At 45.2% G+C, this 23,664-nt stretch overlaps 1 protein-coding gene across 2 annotated transcripts; it reads right to left on the reverse strand.

The window, feature by feature from the left end:
* Window positions 1-4,831: 4,831 nt before the first annotated feature.
* si:ch211-235m3.5 (BICD family-like cargo adapter 1) lies at window positions 4,832-22,798 on the reverse strand. 2 transcript variants are annotated; one of them, XM_061827985.1, is made up of 9 exons: window positions 22,309-22,795; window positions 21,067-21,282; window positions 15,310-15,441; window positions 14,719-14,844; window positions 13,599-13,769; window positions 11,428-11,589; window positions 8,844-8,956; window positions 6,788-6,908; window positions 4,832-5,724 (listed from the first exon to the last, which is right to left on the reverse strand). In XM_061827985.1, exons 1-9 carry the CDS (start codon window positions 22,555-22,557, stop codon window positions 5,530-5,532), a joined length of 1,485 nt encoding a protein of 494 aa, XP_061683969.1. In that variant the 5' UTR covers window positions 22,558-22,795; the 3' UTR covers window positions 4,832-5,529. The 2 variants fall into 2 exon arrangements, with proteins under 2 accessions (XP_061683969.1, XP_061683970.1); XM_061827986.1 differs by lacking the exon at window positions 14,719-14,844 and having other exon boundaries at window positions 22,309-22,798.
* Between the last annotated feature and the right edge of the window lie 866 nt (window positions 22,799-23,664).

A 23,664-nucleotide genomic window follows, 5' to 3' on the forward strand; every position in this document is an offset into this window, starting at 1 on the left:
GGGAAATTCCAGTGGTTTGGATGAACGATATATTCGATAGGTCATATCATAAGTACTGCACCTTGACAATCTGATCTTCATCCTCTCCCATTTAATGGTGTTCTTTAGATTTTAACTATGAATTTTCACGGGCGCCGCCATTTTGGCGAGTCACATGACCTACGTGCGCGGATGTGACGCATTACATGCGGAAACAAAGAAATCATCGGCGGTTTCTAGCATCTTCACATGCGTCACCAACACGGTAAAATCGCTAAATTTTGACATAATTTGGATAGAAATAATCCTCGAAATGCTTGCTAGCATGTTCTGCCCTGTATGAAAAAGAATCATTTAAGGACCGGAAACCGGAGTGCCCGTAGAAAACCTACGCAGGCACGGGTAGAACATGCAAAACGTCGCAATTCTTCACAAACACCCACGAAACTCCACAAAAATCAAAACCAGTTCTTCAGAAGTGTAAGGCCAGAACTTTAGCAGCTGAGCTAGCGTCCCGCTGTGTTGTGCAGGCAGTATTAAATTCCACCGAGCCAAAGATCGTTTCATTCTCACTTGGACCTCGTCCACCCTGCTAGCTAAAACAACCTTTCCCACAAGATATGGCCTACCTTTCACTGATGGGTTCTACCGGTCCTTCTCGGCCACGAGTGCCGTCCTCATCGCCCCTAAACGCACTCCAAAATCCAGAGGACGGGTGAACGCTGTGTCCCGCGCGTCCGCCGACTCGCGTTCTTCATCAGATGAGGATAAACCCGAGAAATCGGCGTCGTCCACGATTGCGTCGGGATGCAACCGAGCCTTTGTTTCCGCACTTAATGTCAAATAGTTCGACTTGCGTCATTCCCGTCCAGAGAAGCATCCGAAAATTCGACATTATTTACAGCCACAGGTTCAAATCCGTATGGAAGTATTCCTCGGTCTTCGGGATCAACCGATTCTGCTATTTCTTCATCAGATGAGGATGAACCCGAGAAATCAGCGCCGGTCACGATTGTTTCACCACGTAAGCGAGCCTTTGTTGGGACACGTAGTGTGTCATGTGACTTGCCGAAATGGCGGCGCCCGTGAAAATTCGTAATTGCCGGTAAAAATCTTGTCAAAAAAAAACATTAAATGAGAGCGGATTAACGTCACATTGTCAAGGTAGCGTACAAATGACACGACCTATTGGATACGTTGTGGATGCAAACTACCGGAATTCCCCTTTAAGTACTTGCGACACACCTGCGACAGGTGACGGCTGTCCGGAGGCGGCGCCGCCCACGACGGCGGCCTGGCCACGCCCCTCGCATTAAGCACCGCCCACGGCAGCGGGCGAACAAACGCGATCCGCCCTGAAAGAAAACCGTGTCTAATTCTTCGAAATGAGAGCTTTATCGCATTGAATGTATCCAACGGTGAATGTCAAAATGCAATATCACGAAATCCACTTTTATTTTTCAAATATTGTGTGTTTCATGCATTCAAATTCTCCCAAAAACTCACAGGCACAAAAGTCTGATAAAAAGTTTTCTCAAAAGAGTGAAAGATGTTATAGCAACTGTATACTGTACAACGTACGCACTTTAACTGTAGTACTTTGACAGCACAGATAATTTTTTCCGACTCATTATTCACAATATACTTTCACTACACCTTCCACAATTATACAGATTATAAAGTTTTAAGATTTACAGTTCATACGGTGTAAACAAAAGTCTCACTGGAAATTTGGCTTCGTTGCGACACGTAACCCAAACAAAACCCCGAGATGATATTTGCATGTAGAAGCTGATTAAAAACGTGAGTGGAACAGTAATAGCAGCTTTTGTAATTACCGTGTTATGACTTTTGTGCGCTCGCGTGTGTTATCGCTGACGACGCGAAAGCACGACAACAAACACAAGCAGTCGATGTGACGCATCTCAAAATATCCTGCAGGGACAGGCAATATGGCGGAATGAAATATTTATCATACTTCTGAAGTATTTTGCAAAACTATTTTGTTGCTGAGATTTTTTTTTCGTGATTGGAGAGTTGTGTGAAGAAAAAATGTCTCAGATCAGAAGTTATGGCAGCATTTTATTTGAAAAAAAAAAAAAAAAGTTGTGCTGTTCATCCCACACAAATGCATGCCCCTTATGATACTTTCTTCAAATCTGCCAAATATTAGTTTTAGCGAATGATGTCATGAATCAAAGCATGATCGATATTCTCACGTTTGTCTATTCCAGTGGTGTCAAACTCATTTTTGTCACGGGCCACGTTCTACTTGCGGTTTCCCTCAAAGGGTCGTGATGGCTGTGAATTGATAAAAAAAAAAAAAAAAAAAAATCTTTAACCGCCTCATCATATTTACACGTGAAATTTATGGACTACTTTGAAACCAGAAATCAAGGGTTTTTCCAACTATTGTTGTTTGGTAGCACAAAAAAATGCTTGTAAAAGCTCAATGTTATCATTTATGCTATGACGATTTGAAATTTTGGTACAGATTTGAACCCAAAAAAATCATCACATGATTTGCCTCCGCGGGCCACGTAAAATCACGCGGCGGGCCGGATCCGGCCCCCGGGGCTTGAGTTTGACACCCGTGGTCTGTTTTATGAATCCTGACCACACGAGTCAGCTGACTGTGTACAACCATTGCTGCAGTACTCAATCTATCTATACTACAAAATATGCACTTAGATAAGTGAGCATGAGAGGCTTTTTTGTCTCAATTATTTCATCAATGAAATGTGTAAATAATAAAGAAAAAAAAGGCGGCAAGCGGGCTTTCACGTTATATATTTACATCACTATAATAACAACAACACATTATTCGTACATAGTGCAGCGAGTGCTACAAATGACCTTTGTGACTTTTTTTTTTTTTAAAAAAACAGATTTTTTATAATCACGTCCGTGACACATATTTTAGCACCGTTTATACGAAATTGTAAAGTTATTCCAGGAAGGGACCACAGAGCCTTGCAAAAATGGCCACAGATTTTTTTCAAAATTTTTAACCCATTTTATTATCTATTACCGTCCTTTCAAAGTCAAAAAAACTTCACTTCCAAATTTTGACCATTTTACACTCAAATAAATCTCAGAAAATTGATTGATTAAATTAGAGGTTAGTAGTAAGTAATAAAATGGGTTAAAAAAAAAAGTCAAGGGGGGTGAATAATTTTGCAAGGCGCCGCATTTCGATAAAATGACTTCAAATTGACAGCTAGGGGGCAGAAGCCCCCGTCATGATGAACATTAAAGGCAAAATTCTTGACTTTTGCATGGAAGTAAATACGTGCCAGCAGGATTTGAATTTGAAATGAAATTACGGGAGCGTATTACTGCCACACACCCCCCAAAAAAAAAAAAAAGTCGCGTTTGACAAAATTATGTGATACGTTTCACACCGTCAGAAGTTCACCGTCAGTGCCGCCATGCAGGGTTACTTCCGGTCAGAACCGAACAGCCAGCCAATCGCAGTTGCGCTTGTTTAGTCACGTGACGTCACGTACTAAGATCGTGTAACTGGATTGGCTGGGTGTTGACCGGAGGTCACCCCGCCTGCTCAACCCAGCCAATCGCAGTGACGCTTTCTTAGTATGTGACGTCACGTGACTTTAACAAGCGGAACTGCGATTGGCTGGGTGAATTTCAGACAGCAAATTGTAGCCAGTTGAATTGTTAACGTTGAAAAGTTACACTGAAATACAACTTATTGAAAATATGATGACGTTTACGTTTCAAATTCAAATCCCGGTGGAACATATTTACTTTACTTTACCGTACTTTTGACCGCGATGCTTACTTTGAGTAGAAATAAATTTCAACTGCCACGGCAGCCGGAGCTCACACTGCCAGTCCACGAGTTTCACGTCTGCCCAAATTTTCAATTTGACCCGTGCATCGAAATGTACCTGCGCCGAGTCCGAGTGATTTGAAGCGCTTCATCTTTGACCGCACTGCCAAGTCTGCTTTCACATTCCACTCAAACGCACGTCAACGGGAATCTTAAAAAAAAAAGTTTTTTCCTTTGTAATGAAGTCATCAAAGCCTGCTCATGTTATACACAAACACAAAAGTACCGTTCGAAAGTATTGCAGCAATTGTTTACTTCCAAATATGTTGTGCAATTGTTTGTCGTCAGCGACCAGAGTTCCTCAATTCACGTTTTTGTGAATGTTCATCGCTTTGTCGCTCGTGCTGCTCGCGCTCACTTGTAAGCTGATAGAATTATGTAAATAAAGTCATTCTAACTGCCGGAAAACTCTCCCAGTGTCTCTTTGGCGAACAGCACGTCTGTTTTATGTTGTAGGTTGAAATGAAAAACTGGGCGGCTGGAAAGCGTTGGCCTCACAGTTCTGAGGTCCCGGGTTCGATCCCGGCCCTCCCTCTGTGGAGTTTGCATGTTCTCCTGCGTGGCTTTTCTCCGGGTGGCCACTCCGGTTTCCTCCCACATCCCCAAAACATGCAACATTAATTGGACGCTCTAAATTGGCCCGAGGTGGGATTGTGACTGCGGCTGTTTGTCTCCACGTGCCCTGCGATCGGCTGGCGACCAGTTCAGGGTGGACCCTGCCTCCTGCCCGTTGGATGGGATTGGCTCCAGCATTCCCCGCGACCCTTGTGAGGGTAAGCAGCTACGAAAATGGAAGTTAAAAACAAGAGCAAGATTCAAAACTGTTGCCACCATTAATGTGGCATTTATGTCAAATTAAAATCCTTCCCCTCGTACATTTGGGAATATTTGGCTGCTCAGAATCAACCAAAGCCTCCAATCCATAAAAATTTTACCTCCACAACAATTTGTCCAAATTTCCATATTTTCAAAAACATTTTTCAAGTGTCAATCATTAAGTATGGCATTGATATTTTAATGGGGTGAATATACGCATGAAAAAAAAAATCAGTTTTCCATAGAAGTTTAATAATTACCATATATTAATTATTATTACAGCTTACTCTCCTGTCATTACAACTAAGACACACCAAGAGGTTTCTTTCATATACCGGCATTATGAAAATGAGACATTTTCAAGTAAACAATACCGTGACGGAACACGGAATGCTGATCGGTAAACAAAAACATTAAATTGGCCAATGCGGTTACTTACAATAACTTTACAAAAACGCAAATAAAAATGACGAAAATGTAAGTGCTGACTTCTTAAACTTCTCTGGAATAATTTGAGAATCTTTTTCTTTTGCCTCTTTGAGCAAAGTACAGAGTACAAAATAATAATAATTGTACTACAAGTGCTTCTTCTCTTTTTTTTCCCCCATAACAGCAAAACCTCAGCTGCTTGTGACATAAACCATACAAAAGTCAATCAATAAATCATCAATACTTAATATTTACAATCTTAAGGATGAACCTCACAGAGGAAAAAAAAAAAAAAAACTTGTTTCAGGTTTGCTCACCGGATGGGATGATTTGTTCATTCAAATCATAAATTTGTCAGTTGTTGCACCCCCAACATATCATAATTTCCTGCCGGTTTTCACGAGCAGCAGCCCCCCCCCCCCTCCTCCTCCCCCCAAAAAAACCCAAACCCGTCATTTTCCATACGAAGGTCCTTTGCCGGGTCTCAGCCAGCCCTGCCACCGGGACTGGGCCTTGTCCTGGTGGGCGTCTCCGGCCCGGGGGAAGGCGGCCCTGCCGGACTTGCGGAAGAACGACGTCTTCTTCTGGGGCGGCTCCGGCTGCTGCTGCGACCTCAGCTGCTGGTTGATGACGATCTGGATGTCGTCCTGACGAAGGCCCAAGTCACAACCAGGTCGACAATCACGAACCCCCCAAAAAAAAAAAAAATACACGTAAGGAATCGTGAACGGTGGTATTATGGAGATGATTTTTTTTTTTTAATGTTTATACCTGCAAATATTTGGGTCAAATTTTTCACGAGAATTGTTAAAGAAATAGGATGACAGACAAGGGACGCATACCATCCATCCATTTTCTTTGCCGCTTATCCTCACAAGGGAGTGCTGGAGCCTATCCCAGCTGTCAACGGGCAGGAGGCGGGGTAGACCCTGAACCGGTCGCCAGCCAATCGCAGGGCACGTGGAGACAAACAGCCGCACTAACAATCACACCTCACCTACGGGCAATTTAGAGTGTCCAATTCATGTTGCATGTTTTTGGAATGTGGGAGGAAACCGGAGTGCCCGGAGAAAAGCCACGCAAGCACGCGGAGAACATGCAAACTCCATACAGGCGGGTCCGGGATCGAACCCGGGACATCAGAACTGTGAAGCCAAGGGTTTGCCGCCTGAGACACATACATTTCTATAAAAAAAAATAAAAAAGCAAGTTGGACTCGTTTCTCAACATGATCGGGCCAGCAAAAGGACTGAGAAAAACTGTAATGTGAACATTAGACCAGTAGATGGCAATGTTTCTCCCTTGCCGTTGATGGCCTGCGTTTTCACAGGTGAGCTTTAATTTTGCGTGACAATAACAGAATCATTTGCCGCCTGAGACACATAAATTTCTATAAAAAAAATTAAAAAAGCAAGTTGGACTCGTTTCTCAACATGATCGGACCAGCAAAAGGACTGAGAAAAACTGTAATGTGAACATTAGACCAGTAGATGGCAATGTTTCTCCCTTGCCGTTGATGGCCTGCGTTTTCACAGGTGAGCTTTAATTTTGCGTGACAATAACAGAATCATTGACAAAAGTATGCATTTAAATGTTGGTGTTCAGACTCTAAAACGTCCCATTTGTAATGTGGGAAATGGTCAAAAAGGAGTTCTGACTCCAGAAGAATCAACGTAAAATTAAAAAAAAAAAAAAAAATGACTCGCTTACCTGCCAGGCCTCCAATTCCTGGGAAAGTTCCAATTTCCGTTGAATGGCGTCTAATAATTGATTGTTCAGTGACATCATTTCGACTTTACTCCGGACCAACTCGGCCTCCATCAGGGTTTTTCTGGGGGGGGGGGGGAGAAGATCAGTTACGTGCCGCAAGTTCCTCAAATTTGACATCATTTTGGGCTGAATGCCATCACCATACAGATGCCTGGCCTCACAGTTCTGAGGTCCCGGGTTCAATGCCAGCCCCGCCTCTGCGGAGTTTGCATGTTTTCCCCGTGCCTGCGTGGGTTTCCTCCGGGTGAGCACGCCGCTTTCCTCCCACATCCCCAAAAACGTGCAAAATTCAGTGGACACTCTAAATTGCCCATAGGTGTGATTGTGAGTGCAGCTATTTGTCGCCATGTGCCCTGCGCTTGGCCGGCGACCAGTTCAGGGTGTACCCCGCCTCCTGCCCGTTGACGGTTGGGATAGGCTCCAACACTCCCCGCGACCCTCGTGAGGACAAGCGGCAAAGGAAATGGATGGATGGATCGCTATGTGTGCCTGCGTGGAGTCCCCCCCCCCCAGAAACTCTGTTTTCCTTCCACATTCCAAAATGGTCAACCGAAAAGCGCAAATTGTCCGTAGGTGCGAATGTGAGTGCAAAAATGGCCCGCGAGCGGCTGGCGACCAGTTCAGGGTGTACGCCGCTTCCTGCCCGTAGACAGCTGGGATAGGCTCCAGCAGTCCCCAAAACCCTCGTGAGGATAAGCGGTAAAGAAAATGGATGGATGTTTATACGTAAAAAGGTGAACCGAAAAGCGCAAATTGTCCGTAGGTGCGAATGTGAGTGCAAAAATGGCCCGCGAGCGGCTGGCGACCAGTTCAGGGTGTACCCCGATTCCTGCACGTTGACGGTTGGGATAGGCTCCAACACTCCCCGCGACCCTCGTGAGACAAGCGGCAAAGGAAATGGATGGATGGATCGCTATGTGTGCCTGCGTGGAGTCCCCCCCCCCCCCCCCCCCCCCCCCAGAAACTCTGTTTTCCTTCCACATTCCAAAATGGTCAACCGAAAAGCGCAAATTGTCCGTAGGTGCGAATGTGAGTGCAAAAATGGCCCGCGAGCGGCTGGCGACCAGTTCAGGGTGTACGCCGCTTCCTGCCCGTCGACAGCTGGGATAGGCTCCAGCAGTCCCCAAAACCCTCGTGAGGATAAGCGGTAAAGAAAATGGATGGATGTTTATACGTAAAAAGGTGAACCGAAAAGCGCAAATTGTCCGTAGGTGCGAATGTGAGTGCAAAAATGGCCCGCGAGCGGCTGGCGACCAGTTCAGGGTGTACGCCGCTTCCTGCCCGTCGACAGCTGGGATAGGCTCCAGCAGTCCCCAAAACCCTCGTGAGGATAAGCGGTAAAGAAAATGGATGGATGTTTATACGTAAAAAGGTGAACCGAAAAGCGCAAATTGTCCGTAGGTGCGAATGTGAGTGCAAAAATGGCCCGCGAGCGGCTGGCGACCAGTTCAGGGTGTACGCTGCTTCCTACCCGTCGACAGCTGGGATAGGCTCCAGCAGTCCCCAAAACCCTCGTGAGGATAAGCGGTAAAGAAAATGGATGGATGTTTATACGTAAAAAGGTGAACCGAAAAGCGTAAATTGTCCGTAGGTGTGAATGTGAGCGCAAATGGCCCACGATTGGCTGCCGATCAGTTCACAATTTAGCCTGCCTGAAAGCCGAGATAGCCCCCGGCACACCCTATTGAGGATGAGCAGTTAAAAGCAAAATGCATTTTTTTTTTTAGCCGCTTATCCTCACGAGAGCCGGAACCAATTCCAGCTGGTATCGGGCAGGAGGCAGGGCACACCCTGAACCGGCCGCCAGCCAATCGCGGGGCACACCTCGGGTCAATTTCGAGTGTCCGGTGAACGTTGGATGTTTTTGGGATGCGGGAGGAAACGGAGAAAATTCACACTTGCAGGCACGGGGAGAAGGTGCAAACTCCATCCAGAACAGGGATTCGAACCCCGGTCCTCAGAACTGAGAGGCCAACGGAAAGTACTGTTGACTGACTTGACAATGGCTTCGTCTCGGTCTCTGATGGCCTGCTGGGCGACTTCGGCCTGCTCGTTGGCGCTGTGCAGCTTCTGCCTCATTGCAGCATTTTCCTGCTGCAGTTGCAAATTCTGAAAAAAGAAAAACGGGTCCACGTTTTTTGGTTTTTTTTTTTTCCCTACTCATTGTCTGTAACTTTCATGTAAGAAGAAGTATTATTCTAACACGGATGCTCGTTGATACGTGTTGCATCTCTACTTCCAGGTAGTTGGAGGGAAAATACTCAAATATGTAGACGTATTTATTTTTGGTATAGACACACAGCGAACAGAGCGACACCCTTGCCAGTATAAAATCATGACATCCCATAATGCATCAGCTTATTGGCGTTGGTGGATCACGTGGCCACCCCGCTGCGAAACGAGTTTCAAAACAAAATCCATGAAATAAAAGAAAATATGAGAACATCATTCAACAATATGCATGGATGTGAATCCAGTGTAAAGAGACCTCAAAGGGGGCTGGGGGGGCTGGGGGGGGGGGTCTTAAGACAAGATGCGGAGGGGTTTTTGTTTGTTTGTTTGTTTTTCATTCCCATACGTTGGAACTGGAATTAACATTTTGCAATTTTCGCGTGTGCTTCAGACGTTTCAGAACTCTACCTATGATCAATTTCCTAGGATAAAAGATAAAGAGAAGCCAACTCTTATTTCCGCCTTTCTTTGTGAATACGCTCCAGCCTACGACGGCGCGATACCGCAACGTGAATCGAGAGCACACCCACGCGGGTCAGAACCGCGTCACCCGAACGCCGTGCTTCAATTCCCACACTGATCGCGTGTCCAGAAAACAAAGCACGACGCGGCTTGCGCCGCGCGAAAGATCAGCAGCGCGTTTGGTGAAACGATTCGGACATTTGGGCCCGTTTGGATTGTTTCCCCACGCAAACGAGCGGTCGGACGTGCGGTACTCGCCTGCGTTTAGCTCCGGGCGTGAAATACTGCGCGTTGACTCACATTCGAGGAAAGCTTCTCAGCTGCAATGATTAACCAACGCTCAAAAGATTAAGAGGACAAAAGATACGTCACATTACGTAAGAAGACGGCACCTCCGCCAATCAAATATTTCGCTGGCTACACTTGAATCCATTTTACAACTTGAAAACTGACAGATTGGCTTGCTACAGTGCAGTGGAACCTCCGTAAATCCATTTTCTGAGCCGCTCATCCTCACAAGGGAAAGTGCTGGAGCCAATCCCGGCTGTCGCCGGCCGTTCGCACCGACGGGCAATTTCGAGTCACCGACTAACCTGGCGTGCGTGTTTTTGGAACGTGGGAGGAAACCGGAGTACCCGGAGAAAACCGGCGCAGGTACAGGCGGGGCCGGGATTTGAACCCCGGCCCTGAGAACTGCGAGGCAGACGCTCTAACCGGTCGACACAGTGGAAACTCTCCATCCATGCATCCATTTTTTGAGCTGCTTATCCTCACAAGGGGCGCGGCAGTGACGGAGCCGATCCCCGCTGTCGGCGGGCAGGAGGCGGGGTACACCCTGAACTGGTCGCCGGCCAATCGCAGGGGAAAATATAAACAAACGGCCGTTCGCACCTACAGGCAATTTAGAGTCACCGATTAACCTGACGTGCGTGTTTTTGGAACGTGGGAGGAAACCGGAGTACCCGGAGAAAACCGGCGCAGGTACAGGCGGGGCCGGGATTTGAACCCCGGCCCTGAGAACTGCGTGGCAGACGCTCTAACCGGTCGACACAGTGGAAACTCTCCATCCATGCATCCATTTTTTGAGCTGCTTATCCTCACAAGGGGCGCGGCAGTGACGGAGCCCATCCCCGCTGTCGGCGGGCAGGAGGCGGGGTACACCCTGAACTGGTCGCCGGCCAATCGCAGGGGAAAATATAAACAAACGGCCGTTCGCACCTACAGGCAATTTAGAGTCACCGACTAACCTGGCGTGCGTGTTTTTGGAACGTGGGAGGAAACCGGAGTACCCAGAGAAGAGGCCAGGATTTGAACCCCGGGCCTCAGAACTGCGGGGCAGACGTTCCAACCACTTGACACAGTGGAAGCTCTGAGGTGAAAACCATTTTGTTCAGCAACGCGCATTTACCTGCACATTTTTCCGATTTTGAAAGAAACTTCTTCCGTAGAGTGCAACGAAAAAAAATGCAACATTAATGGTCAAACCATTTCAGTAATTATGAAAGTATAAAACATGTTGTTCATGTATTGCGCACATAAAAGACTACTTTATTGACATAATGTGAAAATAAGGATATGACGCACCTCAGGCGCTACTTTTATACAAGTTAACTACCCGGCTTGCCTCAATTCCATTCAAGATTTTTCATGAGAATATTTTAGATTTTTTTTTTTCCTCTTTTTTTGAGGGATTCTGATTTTTTATTTGCACCTTTCGCCACCTGCATCGATGCAAATCTGTTCAAGTTGTGCTGTGACATATTTTTTTTCAAAAATGTTCCATTAGGTTCTGGGCTTTCGAGTCCCCCCCACCCCCCCCCCCCCCACTGTACTACCCCAGGAGATGCATATGATTATGAAATTTTCGGGGGGGGGGGGGGTGTCACCTGCGTGCCGGAGCCCTGCGCCGCCACACTTTGGGCCACGGCCTTCAGCTGCTGCAGGATCTCCTTCAGGCGGTCCTCGTGATGCGCATCCTCATCACGCGCGGGACTTTTCTGGGCCAGCGGCTGCAGCAACTCGAGGATCAGCCCCATTTCTTCTGTTAGCTACGTTTCAAAAGAAGAAGAAAAAAAAATATGTTATGTTGACATAAATCCTTACAGCATGCACATCTTAACGAATTAGAAGATTGCGGGGAAACTTCGTTTATTCCACTAATTCAATTCAAAAAGTCACCCTCACTACCGTAAACTCATGTACGACAACATTATGTATGTATTATATTATGTATTACAACATTTTATGATACTACAACATTGTTATTATTCTCAAAAAATGAAGTCAGATCGCTGGCCTTGGGACCAGTGAGGACCGGGGTTGGAATCCTGACCCCCGCGCTTGTGCGGAATTTGCATGGGTGGGTTTCCTCCCACATCCCCAAAACATTAACACGTTAATTGGAGACTCTAAATTGCCCGTAGGTGTGACTGCGAGTGCGACTGTTGTCCGTCTCCGCGTGCCCTGCGATTGGCCGGCGACCAGTTCTGGGTGTACCCCGCCTCCTGCCCGATGACAGCCGATATACACTGCGCTGCTCCCGCGACACTTGTAAGGATAGGCAGCTCAGAAAATGGAAAACTTTGGTAACTCAACTACAGCAATGGATTTTTTTCCCCACGATATTCCAGTTTATTAAGATGCACCTTCATTTAATTATGAATATAATTTTTGGAATCTATCAAATTTCTGTGGTCATTCCCTTTTAAGACATTGATGCACGATGTTGGTGACTCATTTTTGAAGTATGAGTTCCTTTCAAATAGTTTATAGTTGAAGAGATCATCAAAGAAACGCTAGTGCTCCCATGCTAACGCTGACGCCGCCACGCTAACGCTAATGGTAGCGCCGCACGAACGGGGGTAAAAAAAAAAACAACATACAGGTAAAAATAGAAATATAAAATTAAAAATAGCAAAAGAAACAGCAGTAACATGCTAGCGCAGCAGGGCCGGACCGGTAAAAGTCACTTCCTCGGCACGTGTATTCCACCGGTCTTACCTTTTCCGCTCGAGTGCCCCCTCGCGGCCGTCGGACAAAAAGTGCACAAAATTAACCGCATCAACGCATAAGCCGCAGGATTGAGAGCGTGTGAAAAATTACGGAAAATAATAAAGTAGCAAAGATGCGGTAAGCGGCGTTTGCGTATGGCGGAGGCTGAAAAACAAGGAAATGCTCCAACAATGCGGCGGACAAACAGGAAACCCATTGAATGAGTCATAAAAGCTACGTTTTATGTTCCTGCGGTGGGTGCGTGCGAGCAGGCTTGCCGACGATTGGCGGGCTCGGCAGTCTGCCCGTGTTCTTCACTTTTCCTCCAGACATAATTAACCCCAAAAAAAATAAATAATAATAACCTTCCCATATGTCAATTGCGTCCCTTCATCAAGCGGTTTCATCTCTTAATTGGACCTTCGGCGCCTTCACGCCCAGCGTCACGTTCAAACGTGCGGAACGAAATGTTCTCGCGTCGCGTTCTGAAGTTTCTCCGGCAGAGCGAAGTACGGTACATCGTGTGATTATTGCATATCTTGAAATATAAGCGTCGAGGTGATCCAATATTTGAAATTTCAGCCGTAGGATTTATGGAGGGTGAGAGCAGACAGCAGCTAACAGGAAATACCCTGACAAAAATCCTCCATTTTGGTATCGGCGCAAAGAGAGACTCGTCCAAAAGGAAAAACTCACGCAACTGGGCGTAGCCCCTCAAAAATGAAAATTAATGTCACTCGTGACATAAAATGAACATCGACGTGCGCCACATAAGCCACTGGAACGATAATCACCCGAAGCCTCTGGCGGAGCGTGAGAACAAAATTTATAGCGCGTGTCCAAAATCTGGCAAGGTTCCAAACTTTAAATCCTCCGAGAGGCTCTTCGTGTACCTTTATGAGCGTCAATTATAGTACTTGTAGTACTTAAAAGTACGCAGATGACAAAGGGAGGAGGTGATTTGTTGCAGTTTTGTCTCGTTTAGTTGAGTGAATCGACGAAAGCCGAGCAGATCATTATTAGAACAAAAATAGATACAGAATATATTCCGTCTGTATTTGGGTACCTCCGCTTTAGCGACTCCTCGGTCAGCCACGTCCAGCTCGGAAAGGAGGGACGCATCGCCGAGGTCTTTGGACTCTTGGAGGGAGACCTGTTCTTCCAGCTCCTCCAACTGGGCTTGAAGCTGCCGCGAGCGACCCTGCGCCGCCTCCAGATCCTGCAGCGCTTCAGAGAGCTGAAAAAACAAAAACAACACACGTGAGGCAGAAACGTAGCACGCAAAAGTATTTTCGCAACGATGATCATTTTCATACACAACCACCTTGATCAGAACTAGAAACCAACATTTCAGACAAATACAATAAAAATACATGTCGTAATTTCTGGCCTTCAAGCCGCAACTTTTTTTTTTTTTTTAACACGCTTTCAACCCTGCGACTTATGCGGTGATGCGGCCAATTTGTGCATTTTTTTTCCTAGCGGCCGCCAGGGGGCACTCGAGCGGAAAAGCTTAGAGTGAGACATGCCGAGGAAGTGACTTTTACCGGTATGTTTTTCTAACGGGCCCTGTTAGCGCTGCGCTTACGTTAGTGCTGTGCTAGCGTGTTGCTGCTGCGTTACTGCCGTGTTGAAGTGATTTTTACCGCAATGTTTTTTTTTTTTTTAAATTTGCCCTGTTAGCAATGCGCTAGCATTAGCACTGTGCTGGCGTGTTGCTGCTGCGTTACTGCCACGTTGAAGTGATTTTTCCCGCTATGTTTTTTTTTTTTTTCAACCTGCCTTGTTAGCACTACGCTAGCGTTAGTGCTGTGCTTATGTGTTGCTGCCATATTTACAGCTACTTTAAAGCGTTGAAGAATTTTCTTCACGGAAAGAATGTTTTTAACGGGCTGCATCATATTACGACACCCAAGGCCATTGGTTCCTCTATCATTTTTTTTTTTTTTGCTTTACTCATGCGGAACTCTTCCAGTTCGACGGAAATCCCGACGTGCCGGATTCCTACTTTCGGCGAAGATGAAACGGAAGGAATGCGCGGAATCCCGACCTGCGGGTGAAAGTCGCAGAAAATAGCACAAATAGACAAGTTGAGCCGTCATTCGCGCCCAAGCTGAGGTCGCCGCGGTGCCGTTTCAAATTCCTTCTGTCATCGCAAGACGTTTGCAGAACGCGCGTCGGCGTACCCGCCGGTCGCGCGCCGCCAGACGCGTTTGCAAAGACGTCAAGTCGGCTCTCAAGTCGGCGTTCTCCTGGCAGACGCGCTCCAAACGCTCCTCCAGAACTTCTTCCCTTTGCGTGAGGCGCGGCACCTGGACGCAAACCCAAAAGCACGACTCGGTCATCCGAGATTGGAACAGGACGACGGCGGCAAAATGACCGTTTGTAGTATTTCTGCTCATGTGGGGAATTCGGTTCGAGTAAGAAAAGTATTTTCATAAATGTATTTATTCCTTCCTATTGACAATATCTGTCTTTGTCATTTGATTCCACATACATGTTACGCCAAACGCTTGATTAAACCACAATTTTGTATCCACGTTTGCTTTCATCCTTCTGAGCCGCTTATCCTCACGAGGCTCGCGGGAGCGCAGAAGGCGGGGTACACCCTGAACTGGTCGCCAGCCAATCGCAGGCCAGATTGAGACAAACAGTCCCATTCACAATCACACCTACGGGCAATTTAGAGCCTCCAATTACTGTTGTTGCGGGTCCGGGTTTGAACCCCGGGACCTCAGAACCGTGTGGCCAACGCTTTTCATTTGATTTTGATTTACCTGCTCTCTCATGGCGCTGATGACCTCCTCCTCCTCCTTCTCGTCCCGGGGCAGGTTTTGGTTTGTAGTTTTTTTCAGGTCTCCTTTTAGCCTCTGCAACTCGCTCGCCATGACCCGCTCCACTTCCATCGCCTGCGAACAGTACGCAAGTGCGCCCGGATATCGTCACGCGTGTTGTTTTTTTTTTTTTTTACTTCGAGAGATGTAAAAATAATAATAATAATCATCATCATCATCAAAATGAGGGAATTTGTTTGGTCTTTAGATGTAAAACTTCTCAGAGGTCTGAGGTTTAATATGATCGAGGCCGCAATGGCCACAGTAAAAAAAAAAAAAAAAAGCTAGCCAGTACGATATATTTATCTATCGATACTTGTGCGTACAGCACTTCCAAATCTCCGCTGGGGTCGGCCGAAGAGGCTTTGACGTTGGGCGTTCCGACGTTCTAAAAGCTTCCACACCTGCCGTTGATCAAAACTATAGAAATTGTCACTTTTGTTTTCACACCTTGACTTATAAATATCTGCTCAAATGCGCAGAAAAATACAGTCAATTGGATTATTCCATTATTTGTGCTCACTTTAATTGTTTTTAAATCCGGTCAGAATATTTCTTTACAAGTCCAGGCCCCTCAGTTAGGATATAATATACATACAAGCCACTTAATTCATAAATAAAAATACAGCTCATGGATTTTTTTTCCCCCCCCACACCGGCTCTGAGCGGTGTGGGGTTTGTTTGCTCGCATTCCACAACACAATAGCGGCCTCATGCTGGTCCCACGTTTAAAATCGTCACTTCAAGAAACACGAAGCAAGGACAAAGGAACAATACTGACGTGTTAAAAAAAAAAAGTTCAAAAATGTCTAAAAATAGATGAAAGAGATGTGGTGTGAAAAATGAAAAAACGAGCCAGAATTTTTTACAAAATAGAGAAAAGAATGTGTAAATAAAGGAATTAACGCCTTCGTGGTGCGACTATGAAAAAAATTTGTTCAAAAATGTCTAAAAATAGATGAAAGAAAAATAAAAACACGAGCCAGAATTTTTTAGAAAATAGAGAAAAAAAATGTGAATCCAAAATACAAAAGGAATGAATGCCTTTGTGGTGCGACAATAAAAAAATATGTTCAAAAATGGTTAAAAACAGATGAAAGAGATGTGGCGTGAAAAATAAAAAAACGAGCCACAATTTTTTAGAAAATAGAGAAAAGAATGTATCAATACAAAAGGAATTAATGCTTTTGCGGTGCGACTATAAAAAAAAATTCGTTCAAAAATGTCTAAAAATAGATGAAAGAGATGTGGTGTGAAAAATAAAAACATGAGCCAGAATTTTTTAGAAAATACAGAAATGAATGTGTAAATAATAAAGGAATGAATGCCTTTGTGGTGCGACTATAAAAAAATGTGTTCAAAAATGTCGAAAAGTAGATGAAAGCGATGTGGCGTGAAAAATAAAAACATGAGCCAGAATTTTTTAGAAAATAGAGAAAAGAATGTGTAAATAATAAAGGAATTAATACCTTCGTGGTGCGACTATAAAAAAAATAAATGAAAAATGTTCAAAAAATAGATGAACGAGATGTGGCGTGAAAAATAAAAACACGAGGCAGAAATTTTTCGAAAAGAGAGAAAAGAATGTATCAATACAAAAGGAATTAATGCCTTTGTGGTGTGACTAAAAAAAAAGTTCATTCAAAAATGTCTAAAAATAGATGAATGAGAAGTGGCGTGAAAAATAAACGAGTCAGAAATTTTTAAAAAAGACAGAAAAAAATGTGTAAATACAAAAGGAATGAATGCCTTTGTGGTGCGACTATAAAAAAAATTTTTAAATGTCGAAAATTAGATGAAAGCGATGTGGCGTGAAAAATAAAAACATGAGCCAGAATTTTTTAGAAAATAGAGAAAAGAATGTGTAAATAATAAAGGAATTAATACCTTCGTGGTGCGACTATAAAAAAAATAAATGAAAAATGTTCAAAAAATAGATGAACGAGATGTGGCGTGAAAAATAAAAACACGAGGCAGAAATTTTTTAAAAAGACAGAAAAGAATGTGTAAATACAAAAGGAATGAATGGCTTTGTGGTGCGACCATAAAAAAAAAAAAATGTTCAAAAATGTCCAAGATTCTACAACAAGGTGGTTGTCAGTCCAATTATTGTGCATCAAGTGAGTGGAAGGGGTCAGCTTGTGTCGACGTGTTTAAAGGCGTGGAAACAGGAAGTGAGGCAGGCCCGGCTGAGCGTGTCATAAAATATCGCACATAATGAACAAAAGCAAAATGCAAAATGTGGCTAGCAGGCAGACGACGAGGCAAAGACGCCGCATTCACGGAGATGTTGTCAGTACTGGCTGGTCTCGTCGACGTCGAGCCGTCTCACAATAGAGGCAGCGACCCGATGACAATCAGTGGAAGGAGAACGCTCCGTTTGTCAGCAGAACAAAGACGGCGATGATCACCCCCCCCACCCCCCACTCCCCCCCCCCCCCCCATGTGGCCCCCACCCCCGAGTCGAGTCCACAAGCCAAGCGCCAGTGCATAGCAGATGACAAGCCAAGCTACCGCCGAGTCCCTCTGGGGGAGTGCAGGGAAAGGGTGGGATTTCACTTCAAAACCCAAATTACACATTTATCATGCCGTGAAAGGTACTTGTATACGTCCCTACTTCATAGATCGGATCACCACGCCAATTTTAAGATCTCACAAGACCAACCGTTTTTGAGTCCTCCTTGATGGGAGACTTCACCAATTCCGTCAAAGTTCTCCGCTGTTCCTTTTGGGTCTTCGCATGGGGATATTGGCTCTGACTGTTGTTCACTTGAGTCCTAAAATATTGGAAATCACTCCGTACGCCCATTTGAGACTGCCAAATTTAATTTCTTTTAATTGTTTTTTTAATTTTCATTTGGTTGGTTCGACGGTCCCATAAAATTTTGTGGTTGAAAAACTTTGGTTAAACGTAGTTAACTTGTGATTTAACAAGAGTGGGGGCTCACGTTTCATTCATATAGGCCACACGGAAACTCGCGAATAACGTCCTTCAAGATTCAGAAAATACGTGAGTCAAATATATATATATCTTGTATTCCAATCAATCCATCTTATACTTTGGCACTCAAATATTTCAGAACCTCAGAGTGTTGTTTTGATCGTTAACAGTTCATCTATTCAGTTGTCCTATTAACCTCATTGGCAGTGTTTTATTTATGAGATTGATTATTGATTGATTATGTGAGTGTATGCGGGACACAACACCAATGATAAGAAAATGTCCTGCCAACTTCATCAAGTGTTGCCGAAACTGCCGCATTGTTCACTTTGATTGTATAATAAAGTTAATAATTGATCAGAGTGATATAAAAAGAAATAATCACTCCTGTATGGTTGACCCGTACAAACTTCAACTGGAACATTATTGCCACATTAGAGACTCCACCAGTTTGATCGTAGTGTGCCAATATCAGTGTACTTCATACGCTGTTGTTACTTCTTTTGCAAAATTGGTTTAAGCTAAGCAAACGTTTCACACAACGGAGAAAAATAAACATTTGTATCTTGTCATTCAACAACTGTTTGTCTCTCTCTCTCCTGATATGTTTGCAAAATCAAATTCCTAATAAATTTCCTGTCAGAACAAAAGCCCGTTAAGACGGGGGTGCCCCAACTTTCATTTTCGTGTTCCCACAGGTAAAACTCGCAGAGCACTAGCGGCTAACAGCGAACAGAGCGGCAGATAAACAATCCGTCATATCTGATTGCATACTTCTCAACACTTGAGCGACTATCCAAACAGTCCCGGTCCGGCCGCATACAAACATTTCCTCAACGGTAAAGCAAACCTTTCCTGTTCACGTCTATTTTGCTCCACGTGATCCGGACAACAAAAATCCCCCCAACCCAAAAAAAAAAAAAAAGTTCATAAATACGTGCTTGGCAGATGATTTCTGGGTTTGAACTCTGCTTCTTGCCAACACATTTTACGTTGTCGGATTTAACGTTGTGGCCCGCAAACAGTTCTGACCTCAACCCCAATGAACACGTTTTGGGCGCGCTTTGGACGTTACAGCGACCACCACAACCACGTCGGCCATTGTTCTTATTTCCCCCGGGGGGGGTTTGACAGGGGGGGTGACACCGTCCCACAACAGCAAGTAACGAGACCGGCGACCAGCATGAGAAGGAGTCGGCAAATTTCTGCGAGTCAGTATGGTGATGCCATGTCGAATTGCCACGGTCTTGTCATTGATTACGCTTAAACCATTTAACCTCCTCTGGATCAGATTAAATTTTGCAGAGAGAAAAATGGGCTACTTTCGGAAAAACGATACACTTAAACTTCAAATTTTTGATTATATTAAACCTGTTGCAAATTTGCAACCCCTGCCCGGAACGATACAGAATACCAAAAGTACTGATTGGGACAATGGAAAGAAGCATTGCTAGAGCAGAGAAATCACCAACCAAATACATATTTCTAAGCGGTTTGCACACACAAAACTACTACGGTGTACGTACCAAAGGCCCAGCAGAACCAGGTCAGGTAAAAAGATGTCGTTCGACATGAGCTTCCTCGCTATACTTTATACTCTTTTACAAGATATCTGAAGCCAAAGAAAACAGTTCCTCCATTTCCTTTGCCTTCACGAACATGTTTTTTTTTGTTTTGTTTTTAAATAATTTTATTTATCTAAATTGGCTTTTTCCTGCACTTCAAGGGGCTGCGGGGTCCACAGTTAGCCCTCGGATGGCAACACATCCCAGTCGCAGTCTGTTATTCCGTGGACCTTGACACGGGGGAGGGAAGGGAGGAGAGTTTTGCTTCGGATTCATTTTTAACTTCGCAGGAACTCGACGGCTTCTGCGCAAGAAACTTTTCTTTGAACATTTCTACATCTAGGGAAATATTCTTGAACAATTTTACACTTCCTTCTTGGTCTCGCCAAGTCCAATCAGCCCCCTTTGCACACGAGGTGATAAGAAGTCCTTCAAATACGTCACCGCTTTGATTATCCTCGCAGTACGCACGACTTCCTTAGCTTGGAACTATTAATGTTTGACTGCGCACCGACGAGGCTGAGTCAGCAGAAAACTGCCACCGATATTTTTCCATTCGGTCGTATGCGATTGCGTAAGATCTATAAAGATGGACGTTTTGCACCAAAACCACCTCAAGAATCCTGATACAGAACTATAAAGTCTTGCAAAACATACATTCTGGCTACCGTACTCAATTTCATGCCTGCAATTCATTGACAGTGAAGTATTCATAACTTTCTGTCCATCCACAAAGGAGATTATGATTTCACAAGTCTTGGTTCATGTTTTGAAGCCGTTTGCCCCACGCTGTCAATCGTGATGTATGGATCTAATTTAATCACACCTTGAGGCAACCGAGTCATGAGTCGAGTTTCACATCCACAAACACGTCCGCCCTGGCGCAGCTTCTCCGGGTGGTGTTATTGTTATTATTATTATTATTATTATTACGCAAGATGGCAAATTGTGAGACTAGTGAAGGAGATTTTGTGAGCGCCCATTCCCGTTAGACCGCTCTACCGGTCTCTGAGGTTTATATATTTAGCACAAAAACTCCAAAACCGAGGCCATGCGCGTTGATACCGGGGAGGATCAACGCGGGAGGTCGGACCGGGTCAGCGCTAGCGTCCGTTGTTACAGGATCACCTCGAGGGCCTTTCGCGCACACTACGGGGACTTTCGGGGTGGAGGTGGGGGGGGAGTCGGACTCACAGCGTTGAGCTTGTCCTGCAGTCGCTGTGCGTTCTCGCCGAACTCCACCTGAGCTCGGGTCTGGTCCCTCTCAGCCCGGCGGAGGGCCCGAGTGAGCTGCTGCACCCGAGCGCTCAGGTCCCCGGCATCGCTCTCCAGGTCGCCCACCTGACTCGCCCACTGAGACTGGCAGCTCTCCAGCTTCAAGCGGAGTTCGTGGTTGCTCTGTTCCAGCTCCTGTTTGAGGTGCAACGCCGTGGAAAGCAGAAATATGTCAACTCACTGCTACACTTCAGTGCAGGGATTCAATTACGTGCACGTGAACTGGAATGTTTTTATGACTCGTCATCGCCACAATAACATCATCACCCTCACGCTGTCGACTGATCGGCTTGACTCAGGTCAAACACGATGAAGCAACTTTTCGCTATGAATTATGCTGCACGCAAAATGGAATAAGTTGAGGTCAGCCCCAAGTGTGAATGTTTTTTTTTTTTTCTAATCCAAGTTGAAAACTCTTCGTTTTTCTCATGCTTTTTAAGAATATATCCACTTTTTTTGCACTGCGTGCGGTTTTAATTGTATTTTTTGGGTCTTTTTTATTTATTTTTTTTTTTGGATCCCGTTTGAAATGTTTCATCTCTTTGTTTTCAAACGCCTTTAATCATGTTACCTCGTGTATGAAATGCGCTCTACAAATAAAGTACAAAGTGCTTTACTGCTGTTTATGTTGCAATTATGCGATGCGCGTTTTGTGATAAAGAAATAAAAGTCCCCTCTCATGTAGCGAAAGAAGGGAACCAACATTCGAAAACATTGCTAGTGATATAATAAACATACAGAACATATTGAAATATGCATTAAAAAAAAAAAGAAGACAAATGACAGATGCTGGCTGTATTGGAGCTCAAAGACATTGCGGAAATGTACGTGCACTGTTTTGGGTGCTAACGGTGCATGCGGTGTTGTTTCTCAACCGTTAACGCGATCATTGAAAAAACGTATATCATGTATGATTAATGTATCCACAATTGTGCAGAGATAGGCAAAGTGAGTGTGGTTCGTCGACCCGTTGAATCGTGCAAGTTATTTCAATTTCTGTGGCGTTTTAGGACTTCTTGGATCTCAGCGGGGAGAGAATCGCGTCGATTTAATAAATAGTGAGGCTTTTTCCGTGCATAAATAATAACTATCGGACCCCTCCCAACAAAAAAAAAAAAAAAACAAGCTCAAACTCCACATCCATATTTGAACAAGTCTTACCTCCAGCTTATCCGCGTACTTCTCGTGGAGTTGGTCGCCCTGCTCCCGGAGCTGTCGGTTCTCCAGCAGCAACGCGTTCCCCAGCTGGGCAGCCAAAATAACCTCTTCCTCCTTTTGTTTCAGGGCCGCCACAAGTTGGCCGGAGTCTCGGTAATCGACTATTTCCTCTTGTCCGTAGTCGATGAAAAAGTGCTGCTCCACCAGGCCCATTTGCTTGACCGCCAAGCCCCACTCGTACGAGGCGTCCATGTCTCCGTCTGCGAAGCGCTGCAATTGAACGCCGCACGCCAATGACGCTCACCTGACTCCGGTGTAACACGGGGGGGGGGGGGGACGACGGCGAGTGTCATCTGCGGCTGACTGGTGTGCGCAGGGCGTCGGCTTGTGTCACCTGGCAACGCTCGGCGCCTTTTCACAGCTGCGCAATTATGAAATCAACTAAAATAATAACAGCTCCACTTGCATTGAATAATCTCACGCGCTGTTGGGCCAGAAGATGTCGTGGGTGGGGGGTTCGGGGGGGGGGGGGTCCATTCCTGAATCCTCTCCACTTCCCTATGTCCTCACTTGCCAAATATGATGGGATTTTTTTTCCCCATCCATCCATTTTCTTTGCCGCTCATCCTCACGAGGGTGGAGGGGAGTGCCGGAGCCCATCCCTACACTCTGAACCGGTCGCCAGCCAATCGCAGTGGAATTTTTTTTTTTTTTTTAACATTTTTTTTTGGGGGGGGGGGGAAGAGTACACATTCTTTTGCCAGTGGATGACTTGATGCAGGATTCCTACAGTGGGTGCCAGCAACCATAGCCATATGGATATGAATATATAGCGGTCTAGCTAGCGTAGCCCCAATGTTAGAAAAGCATATACGTGCTACACAAATTCAAAATTAATTTGTTACCGGAGGAGGAGGGGTGGGGGCACTGGTTGCGGGGGAATTGGGGTTACCCAGTCACCGGCGTCGTCCCGACGTCCTCCCCCAGGCGACCTCGGATGCAATTTCACAGGAGGAGATGAGAAGTCGTCACTTTCTTTGCACTCTTTTTACCTTTTTCACCTTTTCTTGTCGAAACTTTTGAGTCTGACTGTGACTCTTCTCTCGCTTATCAACCTCCGTCAAAACATATTTCCAGACATTCAGCATTTGTCTCAATGTCTTCTAAATCCTTCCTTTGGATTGTTTTGCTCTTTTTTTGAAACAACTGGTACTTTTCTCCTCCTCCGCCCTTCCATGGTCAGTTCTTCACTTGCCCACCCGCGCTGTAGATTTTTTTCACGATTGCTGACGTGCAGACTGGTAAATCCCCGTTTTGTCACTTATCCCTGGTTTTCCTCTTCCCACTTGCGTATTTTCA

Source organism: Syngnathoides biaculeatus, chromosome 8 (genome assembly GCF_019802595.1).
Source record: "Syngnathoides biaculeatus isolate LvHL_M chromosome 8, ASM1980259v1, whole genome shotgun sequence".
NCBI lineage: Eukaryota > Metazoa > Chordata > Actinopteri > Syngnathiformes > Syngnathidae > Syngnathoides > Syngnathoides biaculeatus.

Coding starts and splice junctions, on each gene's coding strand:
- si:ch211-235m3.5 (XM_061827985.1), bottom strand. CDS start 22,557: ATGGACGCCTCGTACGAGTGGGGCTTGGCGGTCAAGCAAATGGGCCTG. Junction 8,957..11,427: donor CGCAGGGCTCCGGCACGCAG/GTGACACCCCCC, acceptor TTCTTTTTTCAG/AATTTGCAACTGCAGCAGGA. Junction 5,725..6,787: donor AGGAATTGGAGGCCTGGCAG/GTAAGCGAGTCA, acceptor GGCCTTCGTCAG/GACGACATCCAGATCGTCAT.